Source organism: Zosterops lateralis (assembly GCF_965231275.1).
Source record: "Zosterops lateralis genome assembly, chromosome: 13".
In the NCBI taxonomy this organism is placed as follows: domain Eukaryota; kingdom Metazoa; phylum Chordata; class Aves; order Passeriformes; family Zosteropidae; genus Zosterops; species Zosterops lateralis.
The window spans coordinates 12,353,616-12,372,370 of NC_139773.1; the positions used below are offsets into that span (position 1 = coordinate 12,353,616).

General features: G+C 46.8%; 1 protein-coding gene across 1 annotated transcript; it reads right to left on the reverse strand.

Annotated features, from left to right (window-relative positions):
• Positions 1–726: 726 nt before the first annotated feature.
• On the reverse strand, positions 727–17,712 carry FAH (fumarylacetoacetate hydrolase). Its single transcript, XM_083870727.1, has 14 exons — positions 17,485–17,712; positions 15,122–15,232; positions 14,381–14,502; positions 13,228–13,277; positions 11,545–11,635; positions 10,932–11,029; positions 10,621–10,673; positions 9,126–9,225; positions 8,319–8,449; positions 7,489–7,564; positions 6,853–6,899; positions 5,750–5,851; positions 4,636–4,753; positions 727–936 (listed from the first exon to the last, which is right to left on the reverse strand). Exons 1-14 carry the CDS (start codon positions 17,674–17,676, stop codon positions 857–859), a joined length of 1,371 nt encoding a protein of 456 aa, XP_083726853.1. The 5' UTR covers positions 17,677–17,712; the 3' UTR covers positions 727–856.
• Between the last annotated feature and the right edge of the window lie 1,043 nt (positions 17,713–18,755).

Below are 18,755 nucleotides of genomic sequence, written 5' to 3' on the forward strand. Positions count from 1 at the left end.
TTAGGGCTGCATGAAGGGGGTTGGCCAGCTTGGTGTCCTCTGTCCACAGCCTCTGTTGGGTGACAGGGTGTGACTGCCACCAGTGAATGCCTGGGCATCACCCCAGGGATGAAATTCCCCCTCCCTCCTTGACCCCAAGGGTGCTGGTGCACAGTGTGAGAGAAAAATAGGGAATTCCCTTCTCTAAACCAGGGCAGGAGGCACAAGGGTGATCTTTTGACCCTGATCTTTTGACCGTTATTGTGCCCCAACACAGTCTCCCATCTCTGGGCTGGAATCAGTCTCTTTCTGGGGGCAGGGGAGTTGCCTCTGGTTGTGTAAGGGCAGGAGGAGCAGAGACATCCTGCCTGTTGCCTTCAGTTGTGTTGATTACCACATTTTCAAATTGCTTTCTTGCAAATTATTTTAGGGCACAGTCATGAAACTCTTGCTCAGGAAGGTCTACAAGTTTTAACATCCATATGCAACTCGCCTCCAGGATTTCACCCCCAGCATATTAACACTGTGAAAAAAGGAAGTCAGCATGGAATCTCAGCCATTATCATCAGCCTAGTACTCTGAATATTTAAGCTTACTTGAAAGCCTCTTCTTATAATTATGAGAGAAAAAAACATTAATATGGTAGAAGAGTTAAGAATCTCACTTTCCATTTTAATCATCTTATTCATATTCTGAGAATTTTAAGCTAGTGTTGAAATCCTTTTCTTATCACACCAGAGAGCCACATTCACCTTTAGGATATTTATTGATAATTAAAAACAGTCAGATTACAATCACTCATATAAAAATAATACATCTGAATAAAGCAGAGAGGTGGGAGGAGGGTTCCTCCTTGGATGTCACAGTGCTCCAGTCCTCATGGATGGGGCAGGGCTGGAAGGATTTTTCCTGAGCATTGGCCAAATCCCACACGGAAGCCGTTGCCCTGGCAGTAACCTAGGGACAGACAACAACACACAGCTTGGATTTTGCCAGGAAAAGAAGTGAATAAAGGCATAAAGGATTTTGGACAGCAGGAATAAAAGCAAAAAAAAAAGGCATAAAGAGACCAAAACCAAGTGAAAACATTTCAGATATGCAATGAGGGAAAACAAAACAAAACAAAACAAACCACCTGGAAGAGTTCAAGTAGCCCAGGAATATGAGGAATATGAGAAAAAAAGAAGCACAAACTGTTAAACACAGCAATATGCAAGTTCAGTGAATTGATCAAAGAACAAACAAGATGTGCCAGCAATATTTCTCTTTTCAAACCTAACCTGCAGCACCATCAATCTACCTGGCAAACTGATTCACTGCCTGGCCCAGCCCTGCAATTAATCAAATAAATCTGGATTCTCTTTCTGCAGCATCAGGGCTGCTCTTGGGATATGAGGATGCTGACAGCCAGAAAGGCAGTCATTAAACCCCCCTCAAACAGCAGGATCTACCCTTGCAGAGGTTGTTTCTCTTGCTAAAGTCAAGTCATTTAGTTCCATGAGAAATTCAGCATCTGGCTCCAAGTCCTCATTAATCCTCTGTTACATAAGAGGGTGTGGAAGCTCTGCTGCTGCTGCTGCTGCTGTTGCAGAACTCACGGGGCTGTGACACCATCTCTGACTATGGGATGACTCCAGTCTCCCCCTACTCCTGTGTGATGGAGGAGATGACATTGGGACAGGGATGCTGCAGCTCCTCTTGCCTCCATGGGCCAGACAAGCTGCTCCACAAACAGCAGCCACCAGCAAAGCTGCAGGCAAAGCAGGGGAGGGGACACAGCCAGGCCCTTCTGGCCCATCTGAGAAGTCTGTTCTGGCAAGAACAGATGAGGAGACCTACTGTAGCTTCCTTCTGCTACAGCAGCTGATCAAAGCAAAGACAAGTGGCACATGCTGCATTTTAAGGACTGATTTCATAGTTAGAGAAGGAATTTCCTGATGGAATACATCACCTGCATGTGATAAAAAACAGCTGCCTTCAAGAAGCCAAGAAGGAGCTCAACAGAATCGACCCTAATTCCCACCCTTAGCACAGATCAGTAAAAAACTCCCCTGAGGAAGGGAAAGGTGGGCTCAGGCTGCAGGGCAGCCAAAGTTACTGCAGCACAAAGAGAGACCCTGCCAGCTCAAACCCACAGTGCAGCTCTCCCAGCCAGGCTGAATAAAGTTTTCCAAGGACAGTGGTGTCTCTAAGTGCTTGTGTAAAACCACAGACACTATCCTGACATCTGCCAGGTAATCCTCATCCTTCAGCAGCAGTGAAGTAAGGCACTGTAAGGCTCAGCTCAGCTTCCATTTGACTCATTAGGCTTCATTGCCAGCTTTCCTTTGAGCAGCAGCTGATTATTTCAGTCCACTTTGGTTATCCCTGCTGTCAGCAACCATTTAGACCAGCACCAAGGAGTAGCACACTGAACAAAGCAAGCCCTGTGCTGCCAGCAGCCCTGGCCTGAGCTCTGTGTGCGCCAAGGGTTTTTGCAGGCAGCTGCCAACACCACCAGGAGCCCTTCCCCTGCCACACTCCCTCCCTGAGACACTTCTTGGGAGAAATATATTTCTCTCATTTTATGCATTAAGTCTCTGAAATAGGTCCCACGTGGGGAGTAAGAATACAAAGTTGAAACAAGAAACCAGAAATGATGTGTTGAGCACTTGGCAGGAGCTAATGGCAGTGCCTGGGGAGAGGATGGAATGCACCAGCCCTGCCCCAAGGGTGCCTTAAGGCCCTGGACCTGCCATCCATCACTAAATAAATAGGAGCTGCTCCCAAACTGTCCCAGCAGACAGCCCCAGCAGCCCTTGGCTCTTTGCATTGCCCTGCTGTCCACAGCCACAAACTGCTAGTGTGAAATAGCCCAGCAGACTGATGAACATGGGACTGTCCCAGTGCTGTCCCCCAGCTTAGCAGCAATGCTATAATGAAGATTAAAGACATTCAGGATTCAGAGTATTTAATGAATTAACATAGTTTGTGCTGAGCATGAAGAGCATGGCTCATGGGCTGGTCCCATTTGTCCCTGAGCTGGCTCCCCCTGCCAGCAGCTCCCAAACTGCCCGGTGCTCCTTGCCAAAAGGGAAATGAGTGTGTATCCCCACAGGGACGTTCATCATCCCTCACTGTACCCTAATTTAGGGCTCCTGGCATAGCTACTGGAGGGAGACTGGGGACTCTGGAGGGCAGTGTGGCACTTTGGATTGCTGGAGGAGTGTCCCTGGATATATGGGGAGCCTGCAGAGAGCAGTGTCAGATGCCTCCATGCTGCAGAATGAGCACTCACTGGACTGTTGGGAGGCTGAAGGATGTCAGAGGCAGTGGGGACTCCTCAATTCATCACCTGTGGCTCTCTAGTATATCTCAATCTTCAGTTGTCTCAGCATTTTCCTCTGTCAAACTCACAGCAGCTCACAGAAAAATGATTTTCAAGGCTATTGGGTGGGCTGCCAGGCAGGAGGCACTGGGGCTCTGGCTGCAGCACCACCAAAACCACTATGGAGTCACTGCCAGGGGACTGGAATACATACATTACTCTTTTCCTTTTTATCACAGAAAATTCTTGGCTTTTCTTAATTTTTTTTTTTTTTTCAGAAAAAAAATTATTACAATTTTAAACTGTTTTGCCAATAATCCTAGGAGCTCTGGTTGGATTGAGCAGGCCCAGGTAAGTAGGGACATATCAGCATCACACCATGAGGCAGCTGCCCAGGTGTTTGTCACTCCCATTTTCTCTGCCCTCAGTCACACCTGTGGAGTCTTTTCCCATTGCTTGAGCTGTTTGTTCCTGTGCAGATATCTCTGATCACATCAGCAGGATGGAGCTGCTCAGGGCCAGGTGTGCCACTGGCTGGGTCCCAGCTGGTGACACACAACATCCCACAGGACATTCCCTAAAATCCCAGCAGGTCACATAGCAAAGACATTGGAGGCTTGAAACAAAAGTTTCTCTTGGCTGTTCTTGCCAAATATTTGCCACCCCAAAGGCACAAAGATGAGAGGAAAGGAAGAAATAGATTTGTTTTGCACTAGGCTTTGGGTTAAAAACAAGTAGGTGTGGGATTTAGATCACAAAACACCGTGGTATATTTTAATTCATAAAATCCTTAGATTATCAAGATGAAAACTAAAACCATGTCTCAGCGTGAAACATCCCACAAGCAGAACCCTTTTCAGAGGGGAGCTGGTCAGCTGCTCTGGAAGGTTTCATGCTGTTTCTCACATACTTGATTTGCAACACACTTCATTGAATACGCCTAGGTTACAAATGAAATATTATTTGAAAAATAATTTTTTTTAGCATTTGCCAAGCTCTGCTCCACATGGAAACTTGGACTATGGTGGAAACAATTCATCAACTGCTCCCATTCCTGGGGTATTTTTACCCATAAAGGCAAACCTACCTCCATCCTCAGTGCTCATACAGTGGCATAGCAAGAGCAGAAAGGACTTAGCAAAGCAAATAATCTCATCTAGACAACATTTATGGCAGGGAAATTTCCATCCACCTGCTTTAGCCTGCTCATAGGTAGGATGGAAGCAACTGTGCTTGCATGGCAGGTACGTATAGAATAGCCCAGCTCCACACCAGGAGCTTAGACTGCTGGGACCAACCTACAGAAATGTGTCCTTGCTGCAGTGTGGGAACAGTTATCCAGCCATTACCTGTCAAAATTACTTCATCTCCATCCTGCAGGAATTTACGAGACTGTCCACTGCCAAGAGGGATTTCTTTTGTTCCATTCCAGGACAGCTCCAGCATGGAGCCAAAGCTCTCAGACTCCTGCAGCAAGAGTTCATAAACAAATAAACAATTTTTTAGTATCTTTCCTGCTGTTTCCAGCTTCTTGCTGCTGAGAGCCGACACACAAGTACATTGCCTTTACAGAACAGAGTTTGGCTGTTGATTTAATTAATTGATACATTGGGTCCTTTTCCTGAATTTGCATTGTAATTTCTTGATGGCTGTTAAGCAGTGATGCTTACAGCTCTTACCTGGTCTATTTAACATAGTGCTCAACCTGTTAAAGAAGTTTGGGTCTGCCACAGCAAGAATGGAAACAAGTGGAGGAGACTTGTACAAATCCAGTGATTTTATGTAGTTATGTTTCAGATTTTTAATTACATTTTTTTCTTCAGAAGAGCAAAGCTGGTGGTTTTGAGTCTTTAATGTAATTCTGCAGTACAATAATCTGAAGATTCAAAAAGCATCTCAGAAATGCTCAAAAGTGAAGTACAGGCATCCCAGCTTGCAAAAAAAACTTACCTGAGGTTGTCTTTGTGACAGCATGGACAGGATTTGTATTTGGTGACTGAGAAAGTGAGGGTTGCTCAAATACTGCAGCCACTGCCCAAATGGCAGCTCAAGGGGAGTAACGGCTTGTGAAGCTAGCTCCAGCTTCATTGGAGAAACTAAAAGTTATACCCAGGCACCTCTTACATTCCTTTCAGAAATAAAAAGCTGCATTTCATAGAGGGTAAATGGATGCTTCCACACAGAAGTTAATTTGCATCTGCTGTAAAATAGTTCTTAGGGAAAGAAGTACAGGAGAGACCAAAACCCCAAAACTCAACAACGTAAATAAACAGCCAAACAAAACCCTACCCAAGCCAAACCACTTCTCACTGTGAATTTGGGGCTACCAAAGCAGCATCCCAGAGTGCCTGGGAAAGAACTGCAGATGGTTTTGTGGTGCTCAGATCAGGAAGGGCTTAGCCCAAGCCCTGCTCTGTTGGTTTTGAGTTGCTCACCAGTGGCTGTCATTGTTTCAACACTCACAGGTCCACTGATGGTGCCAGAGGCCAGGAGGTCTCCAGGTCTGAGGTTGCAGCCATTGATGGAATGATGAGCCAGCTGCTGTTTCATGGTCCAGTACATGTGCTGGGAGAAGGAGGAAGAGGGGTAAAGCAAGGAAGCAAAGGTGGACAAACTTCTCTGGTGGGCCATTAGGCTCTGCAGAATGGAATCAAGTGGCCTGGCCTATGGCATTCATAAAACCCATACTCTAACATGCAATTTAATCCCCTAATTTTTTAATTTTTTTTTTCAGCTGGATGTAATTTTTTCCTCTTCTTTCTCTCTAAGACCAGTACTGCTGACCCAGGCTCCATGATCACACCCAGTATTTTAACGGCCTTGTAGAAAAATCTACTTATTACCGATTTGCTGACTACTGATTTACTGATTAAGGTAATTGCTATGCAAAGAGCCAAATGTGAATATGAAATTGATTGAGAATTGCTGCAGCTGGCACATAAATCTCCTGGCTTCAATCAGTGGGGAGAGGCAGAGCCACCATGCTGCCCACAGAGGGGATGGGGCAGACCCAGGCTGGCAGCAGTGAGTGGCATCTAAATTAGAGCTGTGACTGCAGAGCTGCATTGCAAGAGGCAATTCCCTCTTCCTGTGGTCCTCTGTTGTCATGGCTCCCTGCCAAATGTGCACAGAGCTAAGGATGCTCTGAGCACCCCAAAGTGAGCAGCAGAAAGAGCTGTCCCCTTCATCAAACATTCAGGTGGGAACTATCACCATCTTCCAATGGTGGAAAGACCTGAATGTTTTTAATTTTTTTTGAAAATTCCCCTCTGTCTCCTATGCAGACACTCAGATCTGAACTTTGGCTGCACTAGAATGGACTGCTCAGGGAAGTGGTGGATTCACCATCCCTGGAAGTGTTCAAAAGGTGTGGGATGTGATAGTTTAGTTGTGGCACTTCTGGGTTAACATTTGGACTCGATGATCTTGGAGGTCTTTTTCCAACTTTAGTGATCCTATGATTCTATTCTATGAGCCTAATGCAAAAAGCAGTGTTTGAAATTGCCTGGGCTGGAGCTGATGGCATCAGCAAGATTGCAAATAAACAAAAGATACTGGAGTCTTACCTTGAAATTGGATCTGCATATAGTAGTTGGCGCACTCATTCCTTCTCCTGCAGAAAATAAAGGGTAAGAAAGAGAGAAGCAATTTGTTTGTGTTGGATGAATGATGTTGGAGTCTTTTTATTTTACAGATGGATGGAGACTTCTTTTGTCACTGTAATCCCTAGGGAGAAACCAGTAATAACATTTTCTATTGCTATGAAAACTGGGATTTCATAGGAAACAAGTGTGTGGATTGCACTGGAGCAGCATCAAGCTCCCCATGTCCTACTCTCTGCTCTCCCAGGGGAGAAACACCTGGACCAAGTGGTCAGCAGGGCCATAAGATGGGGGCTGAGCTGGGTTAACACCTGGATCCCACACAGATCTGCTCATTCCATGTCCCCATGACCCCTGCCTGTGCAAGGAGACCCTCAGGGACCCTCCTCAAGGGAAGCTGACCATCTTAGGGGCATTCCCTGGTTGGCACATTGCTGCACAGAAGAAGGGAGCAGGAACAGTTCTGCCTCTTTCTCTGACAGAGGAATCTGAGCAAAGTAGGAAAAAACAGAGCCCAGAACCAAGTGCCTGAAAGTCCTGGTGATGCCACAATATTTAATTGGCAATTTCAGCTTTGCAACCCGGTCAGCTTTGCCATACCTTTAATAGCAACAAAGAGCTTGATGTCAAAAGTGTAGGGCTCTTTATCCTGAAGGTAGGGCAGCGGCTTAGGATCCTAAAAGCACATAAAACACATCACAGTCTAAACAAAAAGAATTTTAAAAATTCACAAGACATTTCAGTGAGTATTGGTGCACCCAGCTTGTGCTGCACAACCCATTTTCTGCACCATTCTCACTGCTCAGATTATTGCTTTGCTTGGTCTCTTGCATAAACTTTTAAAGATCTTTCTGAACAGATGTGATATCCATATAATCCAATTCCTTTTTCTGCACAAGGTTTGTAAAAGCCATGCCCATCATTTCGTGGATGTTAATCCAGCACAAATAGAGTGCCAGCACACCTTTGCTCTGTGCCTGCACAGAGAAGATGGTGAGGCCTCAGCAAGACTCTGTTATCTTTTCCAGTTTTAACCACCTACATGATGTAGACAACAGGAAATGCTTGAACAAAATGTTCTGGATTGACTCCACCCTCTCTCCATCACTTACTGGATGCTAAGTGCTACCAAAGACCCAGAAGAAGCTTTAATTAGTTTATTTTGCAAGTGTTTTAAAGATGATTTTTCTGCCCTGCTCAAGCAGGATGACAGCACACATGTGCCAGAGCCAGTGACATCAATGAGCACTTGAACTCAGAGGGCCCTGGTTGCCCTCATCTGCTCAGAAGCAGAATCACAACTGTAAATTCCATGGAGACAACCCTTGGCATGGATGCAGCTCAGTGATTTCTACTGATGGGACCTTCCAGCTCTGCTGACATTTTTCTAGCACTGCTTTTCTTTTATTTCAATCTTTTCTCTTGCTGACCTGGACAGGGTTTGGCAGCACAAATGGCATGAGAGCATCCATGGTGACAACCCAGGGAGAGATGGTTGTGCCAAGGCTTTTGCTCAGGAAAGGACCCAGAGGAACATATTCCCACTTCTGGATGTCACGGGCTGGGAAGAGAACATTCAAAGCAATGCAGTTAAACATACCCCAGGAACTGCACATCCATCAGACTTGTGAAACAGTAACAAGAATTGAAATTGCTTTCCCTAGCCTTTTCTAGATGTTGTGCCCAAATCCTAATTTAAATCCATCCATTTTCAACCCGATTTTCTTAGATCAGCTAGATTAGGATGATAAATCATCAATAAGTAAAGCAAACCAGATCATCCTCATATAACCAGTATTTTTACCCCCACTTTAATTATTCCTTTTATACCCAGCTAATGGTCTTTGCCAGCCATAGGGAGAATTTCAAAAAGTTAAATATTTGAAGAGGTTGAGGGATTTGTGATTGCCAAATTCTTTTCCTTTTCCTGACACTGAAATGAATCACCATCCTTGCTATCACCATTCTTGGGACTCCTCCACCCCTGCCGAGAAGAAACTAGACTGATATTAGCTCTTTCATAAGTAAATAAATCTTCATTAGGCAGCAATTTCTGGTTCTACTAATTGATCAAAGATGGATTGATACAGACACTGGAAAACACAGGCAACACTTCATTTTCACCCAGTGGTTTCAGTGATCAGCATTCTACCATTAAAACATGTAAGTGATCCCTGTCTGGGGTTTCCCCTGGTGCTGTAACCCCCTCTCCAGGCAGATCCCACAGCTCTGGTTACCACTCCAGTCGTTCATCAGGACCATCCCAAAGATGTGCTCCTGGGCTCTGCTGATGGGAATAGGCTCCCCATACTTGTTTCCAGGACCTACAAAGAATGCCTGAAATCAAAAAGCACCACGTTGGTTATGCTTTTGAAGCTAAAAATCTTTGCTGCACACAGAGCTACAAACAGCAGCAACAGAGGCTGGACAGGATGAGTTTTGCACTATTTCCCACACACATTTGGACAAAACCCATGGCCTAGTCCCCTTTTCTTCCCCTCCATGAAGCTGGCAGGCTTGAATTACTTAAGAGCTCTGTGTTGCTAAGAGACAGGACCTAAACAAGGGCACGATGTTGTCCAAATGCAGGAGGAAAAATGGTCCCTCCTAATTACAGTCCGGATGCAGAACAGGTTTGCCCACTGCTGCAGACAGTGAGCAGGAAGGAGTTTAAAGTCATCCAAGGGGATACTGAACGTGGCTGGAGCCTGATGAGACAGTGGGGAGGAACAGACAGGTGGAGAAATGTGCCCACTAAGGTAAAGTAGGCCATGAACTGGGTGCCAGCACTCATTCCCTTGGGAATCCACAGCCTGCACATGAGAGGGTTTTATAGAGAATTTCACTAGTCTCTTTCTGTCTACAGTATGGATTTTTTTCCTTCTTTTCTTGCTGCAGGGAGCAATAGAACTCAGGCTGGAAAGCAGAGCTATGGCAGCACCCCGGGAACCCCACTTTATGGGAACCTCGCTTTATGGGACTGCATCTCCCCTTATAGCACTGATTGGCAAAGCACACAGCTTTAAAGACTTTCACTACATTTTTATAACCATTTCCATCAATATTACACTTCTTCTACAACTTTTTTTTTTTTTTTAAGGGAAAAGATTGGGAATAAATCATATAAAAATTATATAAGCCATTAAAATGATATAAATCTTAGTACAATCCTATGAAATACTCCCTTCTGAACCACACTAAGGCACAGCATGATGTGCCTTCCCACCATGTTTTTTTTTTACAACAGCCACAGCACAGGTTTTAACTTTCCAGGCAGGAGAATCAGGAGTTTGAATCCCACTGCCAAGAACTCAGGGCTTCCTCTGCTCTAGCACAAGGTGCAGACAGCCTGGACTTCCCAAAGCCCAGTGTCCATTGATAGATCTTGGCTGCAGTGCAGAGGTAACTGCTGACCAGGAAACAGGCCCTTGTGGCTGATGAAAAGAATTCTGCTGCCTGACTGCACCACTGGTGCTCAGCTTTGGCCAGGTGAGCTTTTTCCAGCCTGAGAGCTGTATGAGCAAACCTCCCAAGGAGCTAAGGCATCCTGCTCCTCATCCAAAGCAAAGGTTTGTTCCACAGAAATTTTCACTGCCTGCAGCACAGACAGCTCAGAGAGAAGCACAGGAATGGACCTTATGGGACACTCAGTTTAGAAGAAGCTAAACCCACCCTTTCTGCTTTGTTTCTATTTTAGTATTTTTCAAGTCATAAGGAGAAAAAACTTCTCACCATTTCTAACTCGATATCCAGACGTTTACAAGCACCAAACACTGGAGGTTTATCTGTGGGTAGAAGAAAGAATATTTTACATCAGGAAGGCAGCTAGGAAAATAGAAGTAATGGTCAGAATAAACAGCAGCTGGTGCTGTTTGGCATGGAACAGAAGGTGGACTTAAACCAGGGTTTTCTCTTGCCTTGAACCCAGGCTGGGCTTTAGGTAAGGCATCCCAGACCCTTCCACTCCACAACTCTATGATGTGGAGCAAAATTAAAGACTAAAAGAAACAAGAATCCCCATTAAAATCCTCCCAGAGACTCACCATTGTCGGGTTTGGTCTGTCCCACAGGTCTCCGGATGGGCGTCCCAGACACCACGACAGACGATGCCCGGCCGTGGTAACCCACAGGCAAGTGCAGCCTTGGGAAAGAGCACCAGGGTGCCTGGGTTAGCTTTTGTGTGTGTGCCAGAGCAGCTTTTTGGGGTAGAAACACCACGGGAGTGTGAGGTACAGGGAGAAGGAGCTCTGTGTACATGGGCTCAGACCTCAGCACCTTGCTCTGATATAAGGATGGAAGTGAAATATAATCTAAAGCCATATTGCAGTCTTAATGCACTTCTGTGCCACTGCTCCAATTAATTCTTAAACCCTGCTCTCTTGGACTCAGCAAAAATTAATTTATTAGGTACATTTATCTTTGAACTGGGGGGCTGCACAGTGACTGCTGTGGCCACTGCAAGGAAGGGCAGTGCACATTCGGCTCAGGCTTGGGACATGTGAAGTTTGGTTCTGATACTGAACTCTGAACAACACTGATTCTCATCTGCTAAAAACTGAAACCAGTGTGATCCTGAAAAACCTTTAAAACATCATGTATATGTACAGACAACCCTGCAAAGCAATGCTGAACTAGAGAATAATTCAAGCCACCCACCAGTTTGGCATCAGAGCGTTCTCCTTCCCCCTGAACATGATCCCAACGTTTGTGGCATGTTGGCGTGAAGAATAGAAGTCAGTGTAATCTCCTGCACGAGGAAAAAAAAAGCCATAAAACAGGGATCAGTGGCAGCAAAGTCCCTCATCTGCGGGGGCTGAATCACATCACAGACTGCTGGCAATGAAAGGAGCAGAAGAGGAGACAGGGAGAGCACTCGGGGATGTCATTAATAGCATAAAGGGGTGATTAACAGTTCACCTATAAATTATGCAGACAAAAATGGATTTTTTTTTTTTTTTTTTTTTTTTTTTTTTTTTTTAGGTCTCCGGTAGAGAAGTGGAGGAAAAAGGCAGGACATGAAGCAACAGCCCCTTTTCCAGAGGCAAGGCAATTCCCGCTGCTTTTCCTGCAGCCGGCGGTACCCGGCGCAGGGACTCGGGCGATACTCAGGACATCTGCTGCCCTCTGCTGCCATCCCTGCTAACAGCTCCAGCCCTCCGCAGCCACGGGAAAACGGAGCCGAGGAGGGGAAAACACAAACTGGGAGGGTGTATTTGCATGGGGAAAACACAAACTGGGAGGGTGTATTTGCATGGGGAAAACACAAACTGGGAGGGTGTATTTGCATGGGGAAAACACAGACTAGGAGGGTGTATTTGCAGGATGCTGGTTAGTGAGCTCAGTGAGTGATCCAGCAGTTACAGGAGGCTCCAGCAGTAGGGGATCCCTGGCAGTTCCAGCCTCCCAGAGGAGGATCCAGCTGCTCAGGAGAAGCAGGAACCACACACAGGACAGTGAAGTGCTGTGGAATCCTAAATGCTTTGTGTGTGTGTGATACAGCTCGGTCACAGCAGGGCAGTCCCTTCCCAGCACTCCTGGGAGCCAGGAGCCTGCAATTTTCTGACAGGACATGCTCAGCCTGAAACTATCCTCAGGAAGGTATCACACCTATGGGAGCTCCTCATGGTTCCCCTGGGACAGGCTAGACTTTGTCCCAAACCAGGGCTGTGCCCCGTGGGAGCAAAAGCCAACTCAGAACTGAGCTTGGATAGGAAATGGGCAAGTTCACATCCCTGCCCCTGTGAAGGTCATGCCCTCAAGTGACTTTGATCAAGTTGGTTTGAGTCCAAATACAAACTCCTGCTGCTAAAAGCAGGAAATACTTACATAGCTATATGGATATAGCAATCCCAAAGGAGTTCACAGCCTCATGGGAGTGGGGGCATGGTCTGGGATGCAGAATAATGGTCTGGGAGTGGAAAATCCTGCTCGTTTATGAGGCTGTGCTGGAGTATCTGCCTCAAAAATCTGAATTATTTTCTGATGGCAAAAGGGGAAATTGTTGGAAACTGAATAAGTGTTTCTTTCCTGGCTTTAGTCACAAAGGCCTTTGGTGATGCCAATCTGATGACAGGAGTTATGTACCACCAGACAGCCCTGATTTAGTGGAAATCGCATCCAGGAGTGCTCTGGCTGCTATTGAGCTTCCCCAGGCTTTTATTCTTGTGCCACAGACAGCACCTACCTTTCATTATGTACAATAATCTACTTCTGGCTGCTGCAAACCCCATTCCCTGTCACAGCTATGATCTGTCTGTCTGAGCAAGCTGGAAGAGAAGCAGCTGCTGGGTGTGGGAGCACAGGGCAGCACTGAGGAGCCCCAGGCTGTGGGGGACTCACCAATGTGAGCAGGCAGGTGCATCGTCGCACAGGCTTGAGGTACAAATGCTCTGAAATGAAAAATTATGCCTTCAGATCTCAGAAAACTTGCAGCTCCCACCCATAAAGAAGCATGGAAGAGGCTGACTTGCTTACCCAGCTCCTCCCTTAATTTAGTTTGTAAAGCTTTGCAGAAAAAGACCAAAAAAACCTGGCAGAAAAGGTGGTGACTGCACAGGCTGCTGTTACTGGGCTGGCTGCACCAAAAGGAGTGGGGTGTGAGTGGGAAGGGGCATCCCTGGGGCTGGCTGGATTCCCAAGGGGCACAGAGAGACCTCCAGTGCCCATGCCCAGGACACCACTGCCTCTGCTGCCTGGGAAGGATGAGTTCATGGCATGGAGCTCCTGGGCTGTGTGATTTGAACTGCTGGCCCTGTTCAGGGAAGATCCAGGTGGCAAGCAGCAGTTCAACCCCTCTCATGCTCATGAGAGCTTAGATCCTCCCAGTCCCCCTGGCAGGACCAGGAGGAACAATTCCTGCTCGCTGCCAGGGCAGGCATTTGTGGTGCTTAAAGCATCACTCAGGACAAACGAGAGGTGTGGGATTAATGGACACACAGGTTTTCCATCAGCACAGCACAGAACAGAGCACAGTCCTCCCCTCCTGCCCCTACACCACTGTATGGCCCCAAATCTGAAGCCAATTTGTGACCACAGCTTTAGCACAGTCGAGGGGTTGCTGAGGACAAACTGGGGGGCTCTGCCCATTCCTGTTCCAGGTGTGACAGGCAGGGAGGGGGGCTCTGGAGAGGTGGAGGCCCTGAAGCCATGTCTCCATGGAAGGCCATGGTGGAGGGGCCGTGGCCGGAGGACCAGCCCAGCCCACACCTGCAGGACAGCCCTGCTCAGCCCCACAGAGAGGCAGCAGATCTGGACACACCCCAGGGCAGAGCTCGCCGTTTCCACGTGGAAGGTGACACCCTGGCTCTGCGGGCAGTCACGGGATTAATCAGAGATTAATCTTTACGTAATTAAGAGAAGGAAGCACTCGATGTGCACAAACCCCAGCTAATTCCCACGTAGGAGGCAGGTGGCCACGTCAGAGTGTTGGTTTTGGTGCCCTGTCACTCAGGTGACACCTCCCTGTGCCTGCAGCCACCCTCTGCTCCCTCACCTTTTCCTCAGCTCCGTGTTGTCCCTCAGGGTGGGCTCTCCAGCTGACAGCAGCTTTTGGAGGAGAACTCTGGCCTCGGTCCATGCTGGTCGACCCAGCCCCATGAAGGCATTCAGGGTGGGCTGACAGTGGCACAGAGGTGGGGGAAAGAAAAGACCACATTTTGCTTATCCTTCACATGCAGGAAGATGTCCCACACTCTGATCCCAGTGTTGGATGCCTGTGGCTGGGGTTATGAGGCTGTGGCTGCCCAGATCACCCACCCCCTGCCCATGGCTGCCCACACTCCCATCCACACCCCACAAGTCTTCTGCAGCAGGACCTGCTGCATGTTTGCATCACCCCATCCTAACACACCACTGGAGGGCCTGTGGCTTTAGTATCTCAACTAGTTGTAGTCAAAGGTGGTTTGTATCCACCTTTATCTTCAGCAAAACCTCCCCATCATTAATATCCCATCCATGGGGTGTTGAAGGCACCAGCAGGAGTGAATTTACATTCAGGTTTCATGTCAGACACCTGCATTGCCAAATGCTGATGACACTTTCCTGGAAAATGACCTTTGGACCCCTGATGCCCCTGCTCTCCTTGTTATCACACCTTTGATGTTTTTTGCTCTACCAGAACCCGCCTGACAACCTATTTCCAGTTCATGTTCATTATCTCACCACAAGTTGCTAAAGTGCCCTATGGAATATTTTTAATATGCATGTGGAAATTAGAACAGACCCTGATAAATACCTGGTCAAAGACCTGCTGGTGTTTGGCAAGAGCTGGTCCATTGAAAAGATGTTTAATGACGCTGAGATCCAAAATCTGGTCTCCAATTGCTACCCCAAGCCTGTGCCGAGGCTGCAAAGCAGCAAGAGGAGGGGGGAAGAGAAGAAGAGTTTATGTTTGTACCCAAAAATGCCCCAAAGAGGGCATAGGGGAAGACAGTGACCACAGAGAGCTGAACCCATCCAGGACAAAGGTCTGGTACCACAGCAATGGACCATCAAGAGCCAGTCTGAGTCTGCCTGCTTAAAAATGTTAAGCCCTATGGGCAGAGCATCACTGCAGACTCCCTGCAGACCTCGATGGGTGAAAAGAGCCTCATCACCATCTTTTGGGGAAAAGACAGCACAACAAGCAGAAGTTTGTCTCCCTGCCCCCTTTCTCCCAGAAAAAGGCTTATTAACACCCCTCATTAATGACAAGCATTGCAGAATAAGCCCATATATCTACAATATGCTGTGAAGTAGGAAAACACTACTGCTTCTTCTACATGTGGAACGGAAGCCTAGAGAGGCTATCAGCAGGATGAATTCCATCCCTGTGGGCATGACATTGGAGAAACAGGCATTTCTGCACCCCAAGTCCTCCCCAGAGGACTGAGGGTGCTCTGGACTCCCCTGGTGACACCAGGGAGCACACCATGCTCAGGCACATGATTTCTGTGCCACGTCGGACGAGGCTGCTCCACATCACCCATCCTCACACCACACGAGGAGCCCAGGACCCGCAGGCTGAGCCCAGCCTGGATCCCTGCTGGATCCTCGCTGCAGGAACAGCATCCCACACATGGGGAAATGTGACAGATGCAGCCCAGGAGACAAAGCTCCTGTTCATGCCCTGGAGCCAGCGGCGACGGCGGGGCAGCAGCACCGACAGACCCAGGGCAGCTGCACGGGGCAAAAACACACCACAGCCTCCATTATGTGTGTCCTCGGGCAAATAGAGACAAACTATTACAGCCACCCTGAAAAGCAGCTCACCAAAATAACTATTTTCAAAGATCCATGCTATTAAACCTATTTTTCAACCTTTAATTTCCAAACAAGATTCCAGATGTGGTAGTAAGTATTTATTCAGCAAACATTCCGGCAGGAAAAAAAACCTAAAGGTCATGTCAGGTTAATTTGTAACTGGGATAGTCAGGAATGACACCAATTGTTTTAGCCTGAAATCATTAAAACATTCAGCTACTATCAGAACATTATTCTGCTAAATAATTTCTGTAAGTCTTGCCTGTCATTTCACAGGGTTTGAGTGAAGATTTTTTTTTTTCAGAGAACAGTTACTGAGGAAGGCAGAAAAATAATCCAAACTTGCTAGATAATAGCATGCACATCTAGGAATAGATTAAATGCATCATCTCGTTTTATCTTTGGAAAATACCACATCAGAAAAAGACATTCTTCTGGTTTGGTTTGTTTTTTTTTTAAACCTACATGGATAACTAACAGAAACCAGGAGATAATAATGAAGTTTCCATAAGCATTGACAAATAAATGCTCCACTTCTTCCTTCTGAGAAGCAGCTCTTGGCCTGTTTCCCTTTCTCGAGGATGACACATCTCTGGCACTCCATCCTTTCAGGCACTCAGAGGTGTGAGGGTCAGCCTAGCTGGGCTCAGTTCTCATGAAAATTGGGAACTGGGAGCTACCTCCTTGGCAGAAAGGCTGAGCCACATTTTGTTATGTGATCATAAAATAGAAGGCCTGGAGCTGGCTCAACCTGCAGGCTTTGGGCCCAGCTTTACACATGACACATTTGCACACGTTTAATGCAGCACTGCATAAATATACACCCAACAGAACACATCAGGTCAGCAGCAAAAACAGGTAAAACACACATTTAGTGCCCTGGTTTAATGCTTTGACAGCCACCAACAAAACTCCCCAAGAGCAGTAGTTAATGGGGCTTCTTAAGGGTGATGGTGTGATTACAGTCACCAAGAAAATGAAAGACTGAGTTAAAACCAAAAAAGTTGAGTGCAAAATGTGCCATGCCTCTACATAGGGAATGGAAAGGTCAAACATAGATTTAATGATGTCACAAAAATTATCAAAACCACACAAGAATTACTGTACATATTAGCCAAAGTACATAGTATTAACACTTCTGATTTCTTTTGTGCAGTTTCAAAGAAGCTGTAAGCAAAATAAACCACACTAAGGAAAAAGACAGTGTGGCAGCTACAGCTTTGCCATCAGGCCAGGAAGCCCATGAGTGTCTCAGGCTGGGAAGTCTTCCTTTATCTCACACTGCTGGGAAATTCTGCTGTCTCATAGCCCTGGAACAATTATAACAGCCCAAGAACAAAGTTCCCTATTACTCACCTCCTCCTTCGTGGAGAAAACCCCATAGGGGAGGTTTTGGAGAGGAAAATCTGAGTCCTTGTCTACCTGGATGAAAGACATGATGAGCCCTGAGCAGTCCCTGCTCACACACAGCTCCCACCTCCTGGGTGCTACACGGTTTCGGTAGAGGAAGATCCTCTCCAGGTGGTGGAACCCGGAGCAGAGGAGCATCAAATCCCACCCTCTGCCCCCAGACACAAACCAATCGCTGCTCCCTCGCCATCCCACCCCTCTGCCTGGTCCCTGGCAGTGGTTAATCAGTGCCAGAGGTTTGCCTGAGTCAGCAGCGGTTAACTGTTCCCAGCCAGGCAGTGACCCTGGTGAAACGGGGTCTTCCTGCTCATAGTTACCTTTCCTGGAGATATTTAGGAGACATGTAGATGTGGCACTTAATTTAGGGGTGGACTCAGCAGTACTGGGTTAGCAGTTGGGCTTGATGTTCTCTGAGGTCTTTTCCAACCTTAACACTTCCATGATTTTACAAACCCTCACGTGAAACTGAGGTGTTCCTGTAACAGGTAACTCGCTGGGGGTGAAGGATCCAGCAGCTCTAAGACCAGAGGTAACTACCCTGGTTTAACTTTGGAGGGGTCACTTATGTGCCAGGGCCCTGGTGAAATGATTATGTCCACACTGATTCTCCCACCACAAGCTCAGAAGTCCTTGGGAAGTTGCACAATTCACACCTGAAACTGCACTTTTGTGGTTTTTAGTTTTGCAATGATGCTGCACCTTGTCCAGTTCTTCCATTTTCTCCAGATAGTTCCAACACCTTAAAATCAGAGACATGTGCAATCAACCATAAAGAACAGGGAGGCTGGTGCTTCTGCTCCCAGTCCCAGCTTCCTCCTACCTGCAGGACAAAATTCACTCGTTGTCAGAAGTAGAAACCAGTGAGGGAACGTGCTTGAAAATTAGAACTAAATCACAAAGGCCACATCTTTCCAATAAAAACAGGAAGACACTTGTGATTGCTAAACCAAAGAATTGGTCTGCCGCACCTTTTTTTTTCTTCGGCAGAGGAGTCATTAGAAGAAATGCAGCAAATGGTACAGCCAGACATTCAGTGCAAGATGATACAACAGCATCATCTGTGACAGCTGTTCACTGGTTGAGACACAAGCTCACAAGGTGCTGTTTGAAAAGGGGTCTTATTTAAACATCACAATGCCTAACTTGTGGAAGAATTCCTGTAAAATTTCCCCTGACTGTTGGAAGTGTTTTAAACACAGTGAGACGTTTTGTGCATA

Coding starts and splice junctions, on each gene's coding strand:
- FAH (XM_083870727.1), bottom strand. CDS start 17,676: ATGCTCCTCTGCTCCGGGTTCCACCACCTGGAGAGGATCTTCCTCTAC. Junction 10,674..10,931: donor ACAGACCAAACCCGACAATG/GTGAGTCTCTGG, acceptor TTCTACCCACAG/ATAAACCTCCAGTGTTTGGT. Junction 4,754..5,749: donor CTGGCACCATCAGTGGACCT/GTGAGTGTTGAA, acceptor CTCTTGCTGCAG/GAGTCTGAGAGCTTTGGCTC.